This window comes from Tamandua tetradactyla, chromosome 7 (assembly GCF_023851605.1).
Source record: "Tamandua tetradactyla isolate mTamTet1 chromosome 7, mTamTet1.pri, whole genome shotgun sequence".
NCBI classification, from domain to species: domain Eukaryota; kingdom Metazoa; phylum Chordata; class Mammalia; order Pilosa; family Myrmecophagidae; genus Tamandua; species Tamandua tetradactyla.
In genome coordinates, this window is record NC_135333.1 from 149,951,288 (window position 1) to 149,966,534 (window position 15,247).

The 15,247-nt window shown below is 38.0% G+C and overlaps 1 protein-coding gene across 2 annotated transcripts in view; it reads right to left on the reverse strand.

Annotated features, from left to right (window-relative positions):
• Nucleotides 1-1,321: 1,321 nt before the first annotated feature.
• Nucleotides 1,322-15,247, reverse strand: part of LIN7A (lin-7 cell polarity scaffold A) — a 144,870-nt gene continuing 130,944 nt past the window's right edge. For both annotated transcript variants that reach the window (XM_077111524.1, XM_077111525.1), the window contains 2 exons: nucleotides 8,642-8,860; nucleotides 1,322-1,446 (listed from right to left, as the gene is read on the reverse strand). In XM_077111524.1, coding sequence (XP_076967639.1) covers nucleotides 8,642-8,860 — 219 coding nt within the window. In that variant the 3' untranslated portion in view covers nucleotides 1,322-1,446. The remainder of the gene's footprint in view (nucleotides 1,447-8,641; nucleotides 8,861-15,247) is intronic.

Below are 15,247 nucleotides of genomic sequence, written 5' to 3' on the forward strand. Positions count from 1 at the left end.
TTCAACCGGGCATTTATTGTCATGCAGTTTTGTGCACAAGCTTTTAAGTGTCCAAATAATTATTGCTTCCTATTCATTACATGAAATAAAATCAAACTATGTTTCTAGATTTACCTTAACTTAAAAATTGGTTTCTGTATAGGTAACTTTGAATAGGTTATTTTCTGGTAAATGACACTTTCCCAAAAGACATCTCATCATCTATTTATCTACATGGATATATGTAATGAATTGGCATCTTTTTCCTCTAGAGGGAACAGCATCTTTTCATCGATAATGTCAGTACCACTGGTTTCTATATGCCTAACCTTAAGGGGAATAATACTTTTGATCCTAGAGTGCCAACAGTATCCAATTTATCTCTGAGAAATTGACCTAAACCTTGTGTGACTTACATTTGTATATATATGCACATGTATTATCATTTGGTTTTGTAAGCCCTAAATCAAAAATGTCAAATAGAATTCTGTGACAGCACATCAGTGTAACTAGAAAGAATTTAGAGTTATCCAGTTTATCAGTCAAAAGATATAAAACTTAACAAAAAATACCTCAATCAGGGTTATACATATATCACATGAAGATCGGTTCCACGAAGCTAGGTCCTTTGCTAGCATTGTCTTACCAGCCTCATAACATATGGCAAGAAAAGAACCTAAGTTCGTAACAAATACAATCATATATTTTGTGGAATAAATATACATTATATTCTGTTATAATTAATAATAATAGATACACAAGCGACACATAAATTAAAAAAATACAGCTCTAGAGTTCTCTACCCTTGCTTCTAACTAAAAGTTGAGCTAAAATTGCCCCAATCTATAAGTGCATAATAAAATTCATGGAAACACCAAAATAAAAAGCCAATTGCTTCTAGAATCTGAATCGAGTATAAATATAGTATGATAACTGGCCATTTTCAAGAGGGGAATAATGTTGAATTTGAAGTTAACCGGAATTCCAGTTCAGACAACTCGGCAACATGGAAGTGGAACAGGTCGGGTGGAGGGGCCATGTGGAGGCTTCTTTTAATGGCAACAACCTTGAACTGATGCAGTTTGAACTATAGCCTAATAAGGGGTTTGTTAAATCTCTGGAAAAGCTATGGGCCAAAGATTCACTTAATTCTGGCCCTGATGGTTCACTCCAAAGTCGCGGACTTTATGCTTAGACTGGGTCAGTCTACAGACCAGTGAAACCTCTCCCACTGCAGCCAATGGAAGGGTTGTGGGTGGAAAGAGCCTGTGAGCAGTGGGGGCTCAGGCCCGGAGAAAGGAGGTGTCGGATTTGCCTTGGTAAAGAATTTATACACCACATGTTCACAGCTTCTTGACAGGTATAATTATCGGTGTGGTCTTTTCTGTTTACTGTGTGCTGGGGTTCTGAAGCACGGTTTCAAATTGGTGACCATCAGAAGTGAGCTAGTAGCTTTTCCTCAAGGGCCTGAAAGCGGAAAGAAATGAAGAGATACCAGTCATTAATATTCATCTGTCAACTCAATATGCTAAAAATATCAAAAGATTCCGTGCTATTTGAGAATAGCACGGAATATTTTGGGCTCTATCATTCATGCGCGATCTTTCCACAAATGAAAAAAAAATCGTTTGATGTTTACAATGGAAGTGATTACCTAATAAGGATGGAAAAGCCACAGTTTCTTTCCTAAAATGAAGTAAAGAGCACCAGTTTGGAAACATTTCAAATGCAAACTGTTTCTTCCTCCCATTTCCAGATGACAATTGTTCTTCATGATGGTAAAAAATAGATAACCTTTATATTATGACTCTTAGGGCATTTAGAAATGCTTCTGTAGAGGAACAAGCCTATGACACCTCTCTCTGATAGGCTGTAAGCACCAATAACCCTGCTGTGAAGCAGACATTAGTCTCATCTCCCCTCCCACTAGGTTAGCCTGACACTGAGTGGAATAAGAGTAGGCAGCTGCCCATCTGGTCAGATTTGGGGGAGCAGCCTCTCCAAACACTCACCTCCCCCCTCCCATAACTGGAGTCATTTCTTTCAAGGAGAATAGTGGTTTTCAATCTTGGCTTTTAACACTAATAATATTTTTATTTCGGTGAATGCAGAGTACAGTAAACAAAGGAGATTTTAACAAAATTGAGTGGAAGTTGTGTGGTAGGGAGGACAGCAATTTGTTTAAGTTGCACCAAAACTTTCCAAGATGCCATGCCTTCTACAGCAGTGCCTAAGGCACCTCTGCAGAATCCCTGGAACTTATAGTGTGGACCTGAAAACCAATAAGTTTTGCATTTCTCTAGGAGACAACTGACAAGATATTCCATAAAAGCACAGTATGCCATTAACACTTCAACTGCTTTAGCACTAGTACTACTACCAGCTAAAATGCATGGAATACATTAGTGCTAATTAGTGTCGATTGCCATGTATTTTGCGAAGAGTTTTGCATACCTTTTCTTATTTAATCTCTCCAACTGATCAGTTTACTGAGGCTTAGGTTGAGTAACTTGCATAAGATCACTTGACATTTAAGCAACAGCTCTAGAGACTGAGTTCTTAATTAATCAACATATTGTTTAACTGAATATATCTAGGGAATGGAACTTGGGACAGATGAGTTTTGGTAAGAGTCTTAGACCTCTTCATCTGTTCAGAACTGAAGTAGGCCTGTGGGATATGCCAAACTGAGAGAACAATGGGTATCCAAACCGTGGGCACTAAAAGACCCACTGGGAAGAATCACCTGCACCAAAAGTTCTCATTATTTCCCTCAGTCCCATGATTTATAATTCAATAGGTTAGAGATTATTTATGATTTAAACAAAGCCTCTTTTCTGTATTAGCATCAGTTTTGGTCAACAAATTGCCTTGCTCTTAGATAACCCTTTGTGCTTGACAGAATAATGGATCCTCAACATTATCCAAGCCTAATCCCAGAACCTGTGAATGAGTCACCTTACACAGCAAAGGGGAATTAAGGTTATTAATCATCTGGCCTTAAACTAGGGAGAATATCCTAAATTATCTTGGTGGGTCCAAGGTAATCACAAAGGTCCTTAAAAGTGGAAGAGGCAAATAAGAGAGTAGAGAAGGAGAAGTGATGATGGAAGCAGAGGACAGAGTGATGTGATGTGAAATATCTTGACTGCCCATTGTTGAGTTTAAAGATGGAGAAAGAGAGTCATGGGACAAGGAGTGCTGGATAACCTCAATAAATTGGTAACTGCAAGGAAATGGATTCTTTCTTGGAGTCCAGTGAACTATAAGATAATAATTTTGCATTGGTTTAAGTCACTAACTTTGTGATAATTTGTTTTAGCAGTAATAGGAAATTAATACAACCATGATGACAAAGTACTTTGAAGTGTGGGGTACTGTTTTGGCAGTATGTGGTGAGGGTTAGTTGGATAACGCCAACTCTAGGTAGGAGGAGATTTACACAAAACTTTCAATGATCAGGGCTGAATCCCATAAAGCTCATGTGAAATGCTTCTACAGGGTGAATTAAAGACATGTCAGGACAGGTTCCATTGAACACAGAGACAGTATAGCACAGTGCTTAAGAGCACGAGACTCTGAAGCTCATTTTTCTGGGTCTGAATCCAGGCCCTATCAATAAATATTTGTGAAATGCTTAATAGAAACCTTAGTTCCTGTATGTCACAGTTTCCTGTCATTAAAATGAGATTAAAAGTAGTATCTAACCCTGATAGGGTTATTGCAAAGATTAAGTTATTTAAAGATTAAATTACTTAAAAAGTTCTTGGCACATATTAATGCCTGAGAAAGGTGTGATAGTTAGATTCTGGTGTCAACTTGGACAAGTGATTATGCCCAGTTGTCTGGTCAGACAAGCACTGGCCTGACCATTGCTGCAAGGACATTTCATGACTGGTTGATAAATCAGAAGGGTGGTGTATTAAATAATCAGCCATTTGACTGCATCTGTGGCTGAGGAAAGAGAATGACTTAAATCCACAGAACGTGTCATCTTATCCAGTTCATTATTAAAACCTTCCTCTGCTGAAGTCACCGTTTGGTGAGCATTCACTTGGGACACAAATATCTTCATGCTCTTTGCCTGCTCAGAAAGGTCTATCCACGTACCTGTTTGTCACCAATTTTCTAATCATGTTCCTTCTAAGTCCCTGATGATTCAGCCAAACTATTAGCAACAGCCCATGAATCAGTACACAAACGCACCTCTGGCCAGTTCTCTTTCCAAGCAAAATGAACAACCAGGTGCTCTGCTTGAAGTTCCACCCACTGGGAGAATTCTCCCTCACCACTGTCCTTTAAGGACATCCCAGAATGGGGTTGTAGTACTGCAGCTGTCCACTTTTGTGTGGCCCCTGCATATCATGTAGAGCCATTTGTAAACCAGGTCTGAATTTTCTTGTCTTCAGCCACTTCTGCCATTGCCCAGTGGGCTCATGAACAAAGTGGATATGGTGGCAGTGATGTAAGTTATGCATGGGCTCAGAAACATGGACTTCCATTCATCAAGGTCAACCTGGCTACAGTCACTGCTGAGTGCCCAACCTGCCAGCAGCAGAGACCCACACTCAGTTCCTGATATGGCATCATTCCCTGAGGTGATCAACGTGATGGCAGGTTGATTACATTGGACTACTTCAGGGCTGCAATTTGTTCTAACAGGAAGAGACACATACTCTGGATAAGGGTTTGCATTTCCTGCACACAGTGCTTCCACAAAAACTACCATCCATGAACTTATGGAATGCCTTATCCACTGTCATGGTATTCCATACAGCATTGCTTTTGATCAAGTAACCCACTTCACAGCAAATGAAGTGTAGGAATGGGTGCATGCTAATGGAATTCTCTGGTCTTACCATGTTCCCCATCATCCAGAGGCAGCTGGGTTGATATAATAGTGGAATGGTCTTCAGAACACTCAATTATGGTGCCAACTAGGTGGCAACACCTTGCAGGGCTGGGGCAGTGTTCTCCAGAAGGCTGTGTAGGCTCTAAGTCAGCACCACTGTATGGTGCTGTTTCTCCAATAGCCAGGATTCACAGGTCCAGGATCGAAGGGATGGAAATGGGAGTGGCACCACTCATACCACCCCTTATGATCCACTAGGAACATTTTTGCTTTCTTTCCCTGAAACCTTAAGCTCTGCTGGTCTACAGGTCTTAGTTCCAAAAGAGGAGTGCTCCTACCAGTAGACACAACAATGATTTCATTGAACTGGAAATTAAAACTGCCACCTGGACACTTTGGGCTTCTCATGCCACTGAATGAACAGGCACTAAAGGGGATTACTATTCTGTCTGGGGTGATTAATTCTGACTATCAAGGGGAAATAGGACTGCAACTACACAATGGAGGCAAAGAAGAGTTTTCCTGGAATACGGGAGATCCCCTAAGGTGTCTCTCTTAGCACTGCCATGCCCTATGAACAAAGTCCTTGGAAAACTGCAACAACCCAATCCAGGCAGGACCACCAATGGCCCAGAAACTTCAGAATGAAGGTCTGGTTCACCTCACCTGGTAAAGAACCATGGCCAGCTGAAGTGCTTGTGGAGGGGAAAGGGAACATGGAATGGGTAATAAAAGAAGGTACTGATAAATATGAACTACAAACACGTGACCAGTTATAGAAACAAGGGCTGTGATTGTATGAATATTTCCTCCCTGTTTTGTTATGAGTATGCTTGTATTTGTACATAAGCAAATACCTTGTTTTCTTCTTATCACATGACATAAGTTGAATTGCTCATGTTATAATATTTAATTCATAGGAGATCAAGTATAAGAGTGAATGTTACCTGAGGACTTGCACCCTATTCTGGAGAGATGCAGTACGTTTCTGGTTGAATGCAGGGCAGTTGAGTATTGTTAAGCAAAACATACATCTGTTATAGGGTTCTGTTTGGAAATTAAGCATGTTTCAAGGTAATGTGTATAGCTGCCAGGTTGACAAAAGGTGGACTGTGATGGTTAGGTTCTGGTGTCAACTTGGCCAAGTGATTATGCCCAGTTGTCTGGTCAGGCAAGCACTGGCTTGGCCATTGCTGCAAGTATATTTCGTGGCTGGTTGATAAACTGGAAGGCTGGTATACTAAATCATCAGTCAGTTGATTGCATCTGTGGCTGGTTATACCTGCAATCAACTAAGGTATGGCTCCCACAACAAGATAATCTTCTTTTATACAAGAAGAGAGATTCTCATTGCTTCTTCAGCCAGCAAGCTTCACCTGTGGAGTTCATCCAGAACCTTCATCAGAACCTCCAGCTTTACAGACTGCCCTATGGATTTTGGGCTTTTCCATTTCACAAAGATGTGTGAGACGCCTTTATAAATCTCATATTTACAGATAACTCTGTCGGCTCTATTTCTCTAGAGAACCCTGACTAACGCAAAAGTTTAAACATCATTATATTATTTTTAGCCTACTTCTCTACTTGGTAACTCTGGGTTCCTTGGATTCTATTTTATCAGATACATCCTCTGGGACCTGGTCCTTTCATTGACTGTGATGACAATTCTGGTACTGGTTCCCTAGATCAGCTCAGCACCACTGTGGCTGTAGTAGTGGCAGTGGAAGATACAGAACACTCAGTTGCGGACACAATAAAGGAAGAGAGGATCTGAAGAGGAGGAGGCAAAAGGAAGTGTGTGAGGCTACTGGCAAACCCCAGCTACTTGACAAATCTAAGAGCAGTCTCAATTTTCAATGTAATGAATCTTCCACCCTAGTTCTGAGGAAGAGGTCAAGGAACCTAAATAAGATTTTGGTCATGACTTCCTAAAAATGCTGATATCACAAGAGATGTCTCTCTTCTTTCCTCCTTCTCTTCTTTGTGAATCTGGATGGGGTCTGGATATGCACGAAGACACACTTTAGAACTAAGATGTTTCAAGCTGAATGAGTGGATCATCCTTTTTCATAAAAGTGAGGATAGCATGGAAAAACCCCATTATTTGTATTCTCTACAGAATAGAGATAGATTTCTATCATATAAGTGTATAGTGATCATATTTTTTACATGTTAAGAAATGCAATCCATTATTTCAGACCAGCAAACATTCAGTTATACCAAAAAAAAAAAAGAAAAAAGACAAATATGGTTTACTTCAGGAGAGTTAAAATTAAAAGTAGGCACAATTTTATCAACCACTATTTCTCACCGCTAGTTACTTCATGACTTATACCAGCTCAGATTTTTAAAAGCTCAATTTTAAAGAACAGACATATATTTCATTTCATAAACAAAAAGACAGTATCTGAAAAGTATTTTGATTTATCTAGCCTGTTCTTGACTGGTTAAACTCTCAAAAAAAAAAAAAATCAGAGATCTGTTCCAAGTAAATAGGTCAAATTGGCTTCAAATCTCTTTCAGAAGATACCGTAGCATGTTAGCAAGTGTAACAAATTTCATTTAATCCTTAAAAATGTAATTAATTAAACTTTGAACAAGAGCTAATGTAGGTCTCTTTGACTCAATTCATCATAAAATCCATGAATAACATGACTTTGTTGTATTTTGCTTGTATTTGAAATGGTACCTGTTCACAAGAGCAGTGATAGTATATTATGAGTGCTACCTTGGCAGACATAAATATACATTCAATGTTCGCTTAACTAGAACACCACCATAACCCAAGTAAGAAAAAACATACTTTGGAAATACCTTTTATTTAAAAATGTTCGGCCCTGGTGATGTGGCAATAAGCAATGCCGAAAAGATTTAATAAAGACTGATGTAACAGAGAAATGGAATTGAGTACATGGCCTGACAAATACTTATGGCCAAGCTGTATACCTACAGAAATGATTGAATGAGAACAATATCAGAAGATTTTAGTAAAACTTCAGAAGTCTGAATGGCTACATATTTCTTCCAGAACACTTCTGAACAGTTTTGGTATTGGCCAGAGTGGAAAACCATTTAAGACTATTGGTACAAATCAGTATTATTGAGGACAGAAAGAAAAACAGAGGTAGCTGAAAGAATGCCAATGTTTGACTGAAGATTACTGGATGCTTAGAATGGATTCTTAAAGGTATATGAAATTTGGAATGGATAACAAACGACAACAAGTCACTTTTTCCGTATCCATCCATATTCATGGACATATTCCATCTCAGCTACACCATCCTAGTCCAAGCTACCATTATCTCTTCCCTGGACTACAATGTAATGGCCTCATAAATGGTCTCTACTTCCACCCTTACCTTGTGGTAATCCATTCTCCCTTCACTAGCCAGGATCATCTTTTTAAAAGAGAAAACAGATCCTACCACTACTTTGCTTAAAAATCTGTGCAAAGTCAAGCCAGCTAGGGCATGAGTCGGGGCTTGGATCCATTCCACACTCTTCTCACCCAGCTGTACACCTGATGATCTGGGCTTGCACAGGAAATGATTTTCTCTAATTTCTATAATGGCATTGTTTAATCTGTACCTGTCCTTCCAGAGTATATCGTTTTCCAAAGTATCTTCTAGTTGAGGAGACTATGGCTGAATGACACAGAAAAGAAGCGACTATTTTGTTTACAGTTTCTCAGATCATTGGTTTTGTTTCATTGGCTTTTTTGGATTCTCTAATCTAGTGATTTTGCCTCAGTTGTCTAAGAAGCTATATAAAGAAAACCCATTTCCTTGAATAGAATAAGACATTTCTCACCTATGACATATGATTTTGCTGTGTTTGTTGTTGTTGCTGCTGCTGCTGCTGCTGAATTAACAATTGCTGCTGCTGCCTGCGCCGGGCTGTCCGAAGCTTCTCAAAGCGGGCCTCCATTTCTTCCAAAACTTTTGGCGTATATCGGACCACCAGCTTGACGCTGTCTTTAGCAGCCTTGAGTAGTTCCACAGCCTTCTCATGGTGTTCTCCTTCCACATTCTGTAAAGACAATTGATGATATGAAAGACGTTTCTTAAAGTGGACAGCTTCATTATTTTTTTCCTCAAGGGACAAAACTGAAGATACTAACATATTAAAATATCAGAGATTAAAATTTCAAGAAGGCATGACAAACTGAACGCTCTGGGTAGTCTCTGCTTATGTTTTCTGGGAGGTGCTTTGCAAATTTATTCAAACCTGAATCTCCATTTTGCAAAAATTTCTTGAGTATTATCTTTATCCCCAGTTAACCGATTTGATTTGAAGTTCATGATTCTTTCTCATCCGTGCCTTCCAATAGTGGAGGAATAAGTAGCCAATGGATGGTCAAAAGGCAAACTCTCCTTATCCCTTGAAAATCAAACCTTTAGGGCCTTTTGAGACAAATATACCTGTAGCTCGGTGCCTCTAAAAGATTTCAAACAAACAATATATGCATTTCATCTTAGTCTAAGTATTTAAAGTATATGAATGGACTGAGTGCCCTAAGTGTTAAGATTGGCAGAGGTAGCAAATAAAAATATCGGATGCCCAGTAATTTTGAACTTCAAATAATGAATACTGCTCTTTAGAGTAAGTATGTTAGAAATGATACATGGGATATACTTATACAAAATAGAATCCTACTCATTACTTGTTTGGAATGCAAACTTAACTGAGTGTCCTACAATTTATCTGGCAGCCCTAGTAAGTAATAACTTTGAAGGTCAATTGATCCATATGCCCAGTAAATCATTGGCAGAATTTCCAGAAATTATTTTGGATTGAAAATAATCAGTTGACATTAATACCATATTTTTTATCTTGTCATGTATCTTCTATAAGTATCTCCAAACAAGACAAATATTTTTGCAAACCCTTGGTTTCAAAGTCAAATTTGGTTTGAGGCAGATTTATCTTAAACTTCCTGCTAAGGAGACTTAGCCCCCAAATAAACTACATTTGGCAATATACTATAATCAGACGTATGTTTACATTATTATTCATTAATCCTAATGCATCATCTCTAATCTATATCATGAGATGAAGATTCAGAAATACATGTCTGGAGTTCATATGGCAACTAAAATGCAGTGAATGGGATGGACTCTGGAAGGATTTTGATGAATTAACAACATTTCTACACACACAGATGAAGGTAAGCAAATCATTCCTGGTTAAAGTAACAAAAACACAGCAGCAGAAACCTGAGAGATGTGTGAAGTGAGCTGCAAGTGGAGCAATTGTGCTCAAGCCTGGAGCAATGTTGGCATAACACTAGAGAAGTGGGTTAGGTATGTCATGAAGTTTCTTTAATTCCAGCTTCAAGAATATATAAGTTCTTTATGTCAACAGGGAGACATGGACCATTTCTGAGTGGAGAAGGATAATATAATTATGGCGACAGACATAGGCAGAGTGTCTGACAAATTGTTTTTAAGTATTATTATTATTTATAACTGAACCATAAGAAAGTTTGGCTGTAGTACAGTACAGAATAGACTATTTGGGAGCTCAAGTTAGGAGGGTGAAAAACAATTACGATAGAAAAAAAAAAGTAGGAACTTTTAGGAAGGGATTTCTAAAATTTACCTAAAAATATAAATGCACTAGTCAAGAGAAATTTGAAAAACTTCTTAGAATAGTAATAAGGGTGGGGGAGGCTTTTACTATCAGATATTTAAAGAAAATTAAGAAATTACAATGATTATAATGGTGTGTTATTGCTGAAGGAAGTGATGGAATATCACAGCGCGACCAGAATCAGAGCCATCATATGTTAAACTTCAGTATAAGAAAAAGGTGAAGTCTTAGACAAAAGGGAAAAAAAAAATCATTAAATGCTGGAATAAATAATAACTAAATAGCAAAGCAATGTAAATCCCAATCTCATGATAAATATAACAGATTGATTAAAATTTTAAATATAACTATAAAGCCATAAAACAACTAAAATAATATACAAATGAATATTCATCATTTTGCAATGGAAAGGCAATTCTTAAGTTAATGTTAAAGGAAAAAAAACCTCAAAGTCAGATTTATAAATTGCAAGTTTCTAGATTTCACATACCATAAATAAAATTAAAGGGCAAAGAACAAATCAGAAAAAATATTTTCAATAGGTGACAAGCCAGCTTGTTAATATTCTTCATATAGGAGCTCTTCTAAGTCAATAAAATAAAGTTCAAGAGCAAAATGGGCTAGTAACTACATGGACAAAGTAAAAAATGCATATGAATAGCCAATAAACCTATGAAAAGGTGTTTGTGCTCCTTAGTAATCAAAGAAATAAAGAGAAACACAAAATATTCCACATGTAATTTTTAAAATAAGTCTTTTCTCATTGGTATAAGGACATGGAAATCTCGTATGCAGATCAAATTTAGGGAGGCACTATTGTTATATACTTTGAGTAAACTCTTTACAATTCAATCATTTTCCTATCAGAGAAATTTCCTAAGGATATAGTTAAATATGAATGCATACCTATAGGGTAGGTATGGTATAACAGAAGGTAAAAAAAGAACAAATCAAGTTTTGGCTTTTGAGTTTCAAAATATGCTTTTGAACATCATAGTATCATTCATTAATTGGGGAAACAGCATTTAGTATAGATAAGCACAGAACTGCTGCTTCTCCTAGACCTTCTAATGGTTCTCTTGATTGTAATAAGGGAGGATCAGATGGAAAGAAAGTTGTGAGCAGGCATCAGAGGACCCTGAGAAAGGGAGGCAATGAGTCCTGCCTTTCTCAGCTGATCCCCCAGGCAGCTGATAGAACCTCTGTTTTGTAGTTTCAAAGTGCCAGTGCCTTTTTGTCTTGCTTTCTGGGTAAAGTCTGTCAATGCAGAGGTAAAGCAGCCATGTGATGCGATAACTACAGACTTCAGGACAGCCAGTACACCTTAGAGTGGCACAGAAGTGGCAGAGAAGACCACTAGGACCTGAGCGGTCTGAATCACATGAACAAGGGATAACTAAGAAGTGACCTTCATGGATTACCCTTAAGGCAATTCGTAGTCACTGACATCTCAGAGGAAACCATTAGGAACGTAGAATGATCACTGACGAGGACCCACCTCTACCAACTCCCGCAATGCCTTGAGACTTTGTAAGCGACCCGGAAATAGATATATCACTTGGGCAAGAGAGAAATCTCAAACTGATTCAGATTAAATTTTTACAACCCTAGCAGAAGGTAGACTCAAGGGATATTAAGTTGATTTACAGAAAATGTTACGTTTCAAGCACGTATCATTATATCTTGAGATTCATAATTACTACAATTACAGAGATTAGGAGACTTAAGAGATGTGCTCAACTCTTTTAAATGCTTCAAAAAGGTATTTGTGAATTTAAGGGAAAAAAGCTTTGAATTCTCAATGACGTAGTCATCGGTGGCCCGTGAAAATACAGCTTCAGTCATTTGTACAGGGCAGATTGGAAGGTTTTAGAAATGGCAGTGGTGAGCCCTGCAAGCAGCTTATATAACCACTCCTTCAGCAAGTCTGAGTTAAATAGAGAGCAGGGGGTTATAAATAGCCTTTGGGCAGACTGCGTTTTTATCTGTGGCTGAAGCCTGGGAAAATAGGCTTGTTCCGTTCATTGATTAATCCATTCATTTAATTATTCATTCAATCACTGACTGTCACTTGACAGATGTTTATTAAGTATTCATTCTACTAGCTACATTCCTCTAAGTTCTTTGGGAGAACATAAAAGACAAGGGGACACTTTGACAATTTTATCTACTGTAAATCCTATTTTCACCGGGCTTGTAATAAATTGTCCCAAGATGATTTGGTTAATGTACGGAATTTTCCTTTAAAGGAAAACTTGATGATGTGGTTGCCCAGACCCTTCTCTAATTTCTTTCTAATACTAAAACTTAATGTGTTTATATGTTTCAATTACACTGGTTTACCAGTTTTCTAGGCCAGATGACTGGTCTCTGGACTTTTGTTTGTTTGTTTGTTTTTTACATGGGCAGGCACCAGGAATCAAACCTGGGTCCTCTAGCATGGCAGGCAAGCATTCTTGCCTGCTGAGCCACCGTGGCCCACCCTGGTCTCTGGACTTCTTTTTGGCCTTTGTTCTATTTGCTTTCATTTAATAGAGTTGGAAAATCTAGGCCAGATCTTTAGCATCCCATTATCCCTTTTTAGGCACTATGCCTGCATTTCAGAGTTGCTGCAGGAGGGCCGTGGTTCCAATATATGGGACCATCAGGTACCCACCGTAGGGGTGAAGAGTTGGGAGAAAGACAGCTAGCTGCCTGCACACGCAGACCTAATAGTCAGTGTTCAAGGTCACTTTCTTCCACTTAACTCTCCTCTCCGCAGCACAGTTAGCAATTTCTAGAAAACAGACTCCATGGTCTTTGAATCCTGGGTTTTGACCTTGATGTTTTATGTCTGGTTTAGATGAGGACTCAGTTTCTCTCTCAGACTCACTAGACTCAACAGGTCCCCTGTTTGATCCTGCTGCTTTGTCTTCCCCCATCAGGGTATGATTTATTAAAGTAGGATGAATCACATAATTAAACAATGTAATAGAAACTACGAGGTAAAATTTAGAGAGAAATTTGAAGAAATCTAAGTGTGTTTGTAGAATGTATTATTTCATGCACTCAATTTTACTTTTAAAATTGTTCTCAGAAAAGCATCTTAAATATCATTTTAACAATTGTTCTGAATGCCCTCTTTTCCACTGGCTTTTGCCTACTTTCTGAATGCTTTCCTTTGGCTCCTTGCTCTATTATTTATCTCTGGAGTGCTTTTAGACTCACATTAGAGCTTTATGATAAGAATAAAGCAGTTTCCCCATTGCTTCCTTTCCTTTTTAAAGTAAGAACAAATAAACAGACTACCTTATCACTGTGGTACCTTCCCACATGTAAAAGGAGGGCAAAATATCTTCTCAGGATATACATGTTGATGTGCAAATATTCGTTAGTAAGTATTGCTTGAACTCTGAAGGCTTATCCCCTGTTCCTGCTATTGGCACAGTCTGATTCACACTTTTAATGGAAGTATCCACACTCTTACCTTATTTCTAGCTAAATATTTGAAACCATATTTGGAAATTTAAAAGGTTATGTGTAAACAGGTAAGCTATTTTTATCAAAGCTGTATATATAAGCTGTCTGATCCCAAAATTATATTCTAACAGTTAGCTTAGTTTAAGGAATCACTGAAAACTCGCAGTACCAGCTCTCCACATAGAATTATAGTGTGCCCCTTATGTGATTTGAGAAGACACAGGAAGACTTTCAATGCCAAAGTGAACTGCCTTCCGCCATTCAAAACCTCAAATTCTGTATTTTAGAGTTTCATCCTCTTGCTTTAAGAGTTTTGTTGAACCACATTGCAATTTTGGGAAAATAATTATCATGAATTAATAAGCTTCCCAACAAGACAACTAGTTAAAGTTGGATTTATTAAGAAGGTCACAGATGGAGAAAAAGGCATAGGGACACTAGGAACTCAGGATATGTTTACAGCAAAGAGCAGTGTAGATCTGAAAGAGAAAAAACCCTATGGAAAACCTTTTTCTACCCCAGTTCTGCCTAGGCTGGCCATGAACATTCACCGAAATGAAATTAAAATTCACTAGGAAAAAGAGTTATTCCCATCCTGAAAATATTTCTTCTTATCTCCTGTTAAGTTTTTCAAAAATACACATAGAAATTAATAAGAGGAGCGTTTGAAATTTCATTGCCATTTCCTATATTCATAAATACAAGCTAACAAACTACCAAAATGATATAAAAATATAAGAGCATGATCTTCAAAAATGTTAAAATATAAAGGAATTTATTTTAATTCAGAAAGGTGGGAAATAGTCCAGTTACTTTACGCATATCTAGAGCCAACCTTACACTTATTTCATAAGTAATCTCATGGAATAGTAAACTCTAGCAAGCCCTAAATTAGTTTGATTTGATGAAGTTTAGCAAATCATCCAGTGGCTAGCTAGCAAATGAACTAACTTTTAAACATGACTGCATTCTGATCTTTCAGTAGTTTTTCTGTTTCCACACATGGTGCAATTTCAAAACGGCTATTTCTTCATAAACTCAAGTTTCTTTAAGATTCCTCTCTAAAGAGGGAAACTTCGGATAGCACTGCATACACGAGTTTGCTCATCACAGGGTACTTTCTCCTCGGCAATAGATAAACTGATTGTTAAATTTTGACATGGGCCAGACCCGGCATGGAAAAGCTTCCTGTTCCGGGAAAGGAATCCTGTTATTTGTGAAACATCGGTTGCCAAATGGTCCATATCCAGGACCTTATGCAGGCCTTTCTCTGTAGAGATTAGAAGGATTCAATCCTGATCTAGTCTGCTGATAGGGAAGTTGTTTAAACACTTCAGTGAATAACCAAGAGTTGATGATACCTCT